Raw genomic sequence first — 5,971 nt, 5'->3', positions numbered from 1 at the left:
AACCGGTATGCCTCAGCATTCCAACTCAATAGTTCATTTTATTTTCTGACAACGGATGTCTGGATGTGCAGATACGGATAGTAAGCATGTTTACGCCAACATAGCAGATATAGGGTTGACTAGTTGTAGCTTTATTTTTTACGCGAATGTGTTGAGTGCATTCGGTGAACTAAAAAGGAATACAAACATAAATAACTGTCATTATAACGAACTAAACAATTTTGACATGTGTGACTTTGCTGCTAACTATTATTTAACATAGTTGCCGTAACCTAAACGATGAGAATTTCATATAAAACAAACAGTTACAAATCATACGGGCCACTTGGAGTGCATGCGTACTTGGACCGACAGTGTGCGACGAAGTATATCTTTATAAAAATGTCATAAACTCAATTCAATGTTGCAGCACATTAACCAAAGCTTTACAACTGAGGATTAAGCCGATTTAAAAACACAACAATCATCAACGCCATCCTTCCACAATATGGCTGCTGTATGTCCCCTTTCCAAGTCGACCAATCAAGTGATTCCTATGAAAATCACGTGACAGCATCTAACCTCCATCATAGTGTAATCGCAGCAAGGTTATCCCTACAGTGGAGATAACAGGTGTAGGTAGCGCTTTGCTCTGCAACAGCAATACCGAAATTCTTTGTCAGGTTGGGACAAAAGATATAACAATAATGATATATATACACAAATATATTACTACTACTACTACTACTACTCGGCGGACGCATCCGAGATGACAAGATTCAAATATATTACAATAATATGATATAACAATAATATAACGGACTGAAAACTCGTAGGTTGTAGAGGTGTGTCCCCTCACCATTGCCTTCGTCCTCTGTAAGCCGTTTCTTGTCTCTCTCCCCAGCAGGCATAGCATCCCTGTCCTCGGCTACCACAAATGAGAGAGACGGCGTCGCGCGGCGGGCGGGCACCATGACCGGTCAGCGCCACCTAGTGGTCGATCCGATCGTGAAAGTCTACCGGCTGGCGCAGCGCGACGTCCCCGCCGCGGCGCCGACGAGCGACGACGACGACGACAGCGAGTCGGCGCCCTCTAGTGGCACGCGCGAGGTCGACTACAGCGTGCTCAACGACCCCGTGCCGCGCAAGGCGCACTCGCTGTACCGCTACAACAACTACGCGTCGCCGCGCGCGCGCCGCAGCGTCACGTTCAGCGACGCCTCGCTCAACGCCGCCGCCGAGCGCCCCCTGGAGGACGCTGACAGCGACACGTCGGAGAGCTACGCGGCCGTGCGGCGGCTCGCTCGCAGCGCTCTCGGCGACAGAATCGCCGCGACGCGATATGCCGACCGCTCGTCCAGCGGCCGTCCCTCGACGTCCCCTGGTGGCAGTTCCGCGCGGCTTGTTGAGACGAGCGGGGGCAGCCTGCCCGCGGGGCTCTCCGTCAACAACTGGGTGAGGCGAGGCGAGTTATCGCCGACGTGGCGCGTGCCGTCGTCGCTCGCGCGTCGCCATGACGACGGAGGAGGAGGAGCGAGTCTGGTCGTCGAGCGGCGGCTGGATGAGAAGAAGCTAGCGCGGCTGAAGCGGCGCATCCGCGAGCAGCAGCAGGAGCGGCAGCAGCGTGAGGAGGTGCGGCTGGACGAGGCGCGCGCGGCTCGACGCGCCGTCGCCCAGGCGACCGCCGTCGCCACGCCGACCGACTCCGATGCAACGCCGCTGTCGTCGGACGACGGCGCACCGTCGGAGGAGCGAGCGCTGGTGCCTCGCCATGACGACGAGCCGACGTACGCGCGGCTGTCCGTCCGCAAGGTGGTCAGACTCGGCCAGGCGCCGTCCTACCGCGGATTCAGCGACGTCGGAGGTCACGTGGTCGTCACGGCGACGGCGACTCGATCCGAGCATGGCCCGATGGGAGTGGAGATCGCTCGCAGTCTCGCGTGCACAAAGTCGACGTTCCCAGCAGCGCGCTACGGCAAGGCTGCACGGTCGCAGGCGCTGCCCAGCCGCAAGGTGGCGCCGCCTGTTGTCGCTGAGCGGCCAGCCGCCCCGAAGCTGAGTCTCATCACGCCGTCGTCGTGGCGACTCGGGCAGCGTGCGATCCTGCGTGAGCTCGGGCCCTCGCCGCGAGCAAGCCCAAAGAAGAAGTCCGCGAAGAATCAGCCGCTGACAAAGGGATCGGACGATGATAATGATGGCGGGACGCGAACGAGGAATCGATTTGCGGCGGCCGCAGCGGTCAGCGACAGTGACCCATCCGACGTGAAGCCACACAGCTTAACCAGCGACAACGACAAATCCGACGACGAACCAACGAACGAGAGACCCCACGGCGATAAACCCGCGCGAAAGAAGCCCTCCGACGATCAGCCAGAGAAAGTCTCCAGCTCCGACACTTCCCTGAATGCTGACCCTCACACCGATACCGACCCTCCCCCTGACCACTTCACAGAGACAGCGAGAGCCCTCCTCGACGACATTAACATGAGATTCGTCGCGGAGGCGGACGACGGAGAAGCCGTGGCGACGGAGAGGAAGCCGGCTGCGAAGCCGCGCGCGCGTTCGAAAAAGAGGAAGGCCGTGAAGGTGCCCGAGGAGCGCGAGCCGCCAGCGGAGAAGGTGCGGCACTACGACGCCGAGAAGGTGCGCCGCTACATGGCGAGGAAGCGCGCGGACAGGTGCTCGCGGCTGCTCGAGGACCGGCAGCAGCGGTCGGTGTCGGCGCGCGACCGCAAGGCCAAGCTGCAGGAGCTCGCGCGGCGGCAGCGGAGCGCGGCGAGGGCTAGCGCGCGCCGTCCGCCGCGACCCCCGCCCGCGACCGCCGCCGCCCCGCCCCCGCCGGTCGACGACGGTCGAGGGAGCGACGACGAGTCGACGCTGAGAGACGGCGAAGCCACGCTGGTCGGCGAGGGACTGGAGATGGAGGAGGATGCAGGAGGATGCGGAGCCTCTAGGAGGACGGCGGGCGTCCTGGACGACAGTGACGAGTCCGCCGTCTGTGCGCCGCTCGCCGACTCCGCCGTTGCCACGGCAATGGAGGTTGGCATCCAGACGCCGCTCGAGCTGCTGGACGGCATCACGAGGATTCCGCACGTGGTCGCTGCCGGCGACGAGGCACCGGCGATGTCCGACGTCGTCGGCTTCCTGCGTGACGCCGACGTGGCGCCCCCTGGTGGGAGGCTGCGGACGGTCGAGCGGCAGGAGAAGATGGCGGCAGTGCTGGCGTCGGCGAAGTCGCTGCAGGTGCGGCTGAATGAGGAGATGCAGCAGCTCGTGACGAGGGTGCGGTTGCCGTGTGATACGGTCGCTACGGAGGCTGCGCAGGTGGCTGGAGGGAGAGGCGAGGATGCCACGGACGAGATTCCAGGTAAGACTGAGCTGGAGTGTTCTCTTGTTTCACGGCAAGGCCGACCGCATCATAAGCTAAGCGCGCGTTCGTACATGCGGCACGTGCATCGATTTCAGTCCCTAACTAACTTATAGCAGCTTAAGTACGCTTGCACACCTTTGCGTGCACCGATACAGGTACGTACGCATTCGTGCGCGCACACATAGACAAAGCACGCTCACATGTAAACACATGCGCATGGTCACGCATGCACATACCACAGCACCCACCCACATTAAACCCATGCACCTGCACATCACGCACACTCGTTCTTGTTTTATTCAGGCGTTCGCAGCGTGAGGCGGCACGCCCGAGCCGCGAAGGAACGCAAGGAGAGAAAGCGGGAATTGCGTAGGAGAGATCAGGCATTCGGTGGAGGGGCGGTGGCCGGCACCACCCAGCTCTCACACTCCTACGCAGTGCCTCACCTCAAACCTCAGGTGAGCAAGCCCCGCTACGACGCGACGAAGCTTTAATTAACGAGTGGGGATGCACCCGCTAATTAATAAGATGGGTTGCGCAGTGATGTGGTGCATGCGTCCATGCGGATGCAGAGAGGAGGGGGGGGCGTATTTGCATTATTCATGCTGCTAGGCAGTGAGGCATTTACCATTTCTGATCACAAGTGTGTATACATGAGTGTGTATAGCCTACCTACTCTTCATACAAGCACATCTGAATTTTTCCCACAATTTGAACAAGGGTTCATCGGTTCAACTCGTCCTGGCATTCATATAAGTTTTCCCATGCTTTTTTCCTCACCACTCGTGCGTGTATTTGAGATGGGGGATTTTCTGTAGGTTTTCGAATTTGTCACTTAAAGGAATATTTGCAAGATTATTGCTCAGAAATGCTCAATCCGAAAAAATATATAGTGAAATATAGTTTCACCTCACAGCTGATATATGACTGATTACACTAACTTGAAAGACACTAAGATTTTATGGAGTTATACTTATAGCATAGAAAATTGGATATGAACACATCGTAACACAATGAAAATATCATCGTGTGGCGAGATTGGTTAAATGTGTCAACTTGTAGTTGTAATTTGCAAACGAGATTGTGTGAGAGACGTGTAAGTCTATGGACGATAGCTGACGCTACTTACCGGTCTAAGATTACAAGAAAAGGGGGTGGTAATCGAACGAGTTTGAAACTTGCACGTTTTGGTGGATACGAAGGTTCTAATACATTTTATCGTTACTCTAGACAGTTGCTGTTACTCAAGCAATAATGGTAGGTATCGTAAAAGTGGGGAAAACACTAGACAAATTTCGAAATTATGGCTTTAAGCAGGTAACGCTTTTTCGCTTATTTTTGCACATGCGTCCAAATGGAATTTCGCTGAGCATTTATAAATTCTTGTGTGCAGGCGGGAGGCGGAAGCTGGGACCCTCACGCCGCATCGTCGTCGTCGCTGCCACCGCGCGTCAACGGCGAGCTGTATGCGCGGCCCGCAGGAGCGACGGACGCCGTGGCGCGGATGCTCGGCGACGCGTGGGCGCGGCCGCAGCCTGATCCCTACAGCGTCATCAACCTGGTGACGAGTGAGCTGGGCAACACGTACCTGCACGCCGACGGTACGTACGTACGCGCGAACGTCGGCCGATTCATCGCCGCCACGACCCGGTTTTCGCGTCGCGAAGAATCTGTCGTGCTGCAGATTTTTTCTGGTATCGAACGCATGTACCGCGTGCTGCTTGGGAATGGTCGTAACAGGGTGTGAATGCATGTACGAGCTTCACAGTGTTTGCTTCACTAATTGTGTACCGACTGATTGCACATGTGTCTATCTGGGATATATATAAAATTCTGGGTGAAAGTTTTCCAACACGTATAAATATGTGGGAGGTTCAACAACGTAGCAACAATATGCACGAGAGCGTACAGCTTGTCACAGCTCTCAGATAGATAATTTTTCCCTTAAATGTGTCACGGTGATCTCCCGTCGCACTGCATCGATCAACCTCCTCTCAAGTTCGTTGTTGTTTCGAGACGGATCGTCGATTTTTAGCTCGCCTTGACCAGTTGACATCGTCAAGATGAGCTATTCAATTGCCATGGGGGTGTCGTCCGTTCGTCCGTCTGTCCGTCAACATTTGGCTACGGTCAACGATAATGCAAGAACCGTTTGACTCACATGTTTCAAATTGCATATAGTTGTTACTCTTATGGGAGAGGTTTGAACGTCCTATTCTGGAGCATGCCAGTTGACCTACATTCGAGCCACGTCCACTTTTTGGCAAAAATGGAAATGGCCACAAGTCAGTTCAGGTTCAATGGGTTTTGCTCATTTTTGGTATGTGAATGAATGAGGACTGGCCCCAAAACATATCACACAGGTTTTTAATTATTTTTTTAATTATGCAAATTAGGTAGATTTTGGCAATTTCACTATGCATTTCAATGTCTGCCTACGGTCAACGATAACTCAAGAACTGTTTGACCCACATGTTTCAAATTGCATGCAGTTGTTACTCCTATGGGAGAGATGACAACGTCCTCTTACGTTTATTTCGTCTAACTGGTCAACAACTCTACAATCATAAATATATACATCTAATATTGTGTTTTAGATTCTTTGTTACAGTAATTTGACTG

The 5,971-nt window shown here is 54.6% G+C and overlaps 1 protein-coding gene across 1 annotated transcript in view; it reads left to right on the top strand.

Annotated features, from left to right (window-relative positions):
- The first annotated feature begins 951 nt into the window (after positions 1-951).
- Positions 952-5,971, top strand: part of LOC106806275 (centrosome-associated protein 350-like) — a 29,565-nt gene continuing 24,545 nt past the window's right edge. Inside the window, exons 1-3 of the mRNA XM_014808153.1 lie at positions 952-3,346; positions 3,653-3,807; positions 4,743-4,950. Coding sequence (XP_014663639.1) covers positions 952-3,346; positions 3,653-3,807; positions 4,743-4,950 — 2,758 coding nt within the window. The remainder of the gene's footprint in view (positions 3,347-3,652; positions 3,808-4,742; positions 4,951-5,971) is intronic.

The sequence above is a fragment of the Priapulus caudatus genome, unplaced genomic scaffold (genome assembly GCF_000485595.1).
Source record: "Priapulus caudatus unplaced genomic scaffold, Priapulus_caudatus-5.0.1 Scaffold151, whole genome shotgun sequence".
NCBI classification, from domain to species: Eukaryota; Metazoa; Priapulida; class Priapulimorpha; order Priapulimorphida; family Priapulidae; genus Priapulus; species Priapulus caudatus.
The sequence above is the reverse complement of the archived record's forward strand: the minus strand, read 5'-3'. Positions and strand labels throughout refer to the sequence as shown.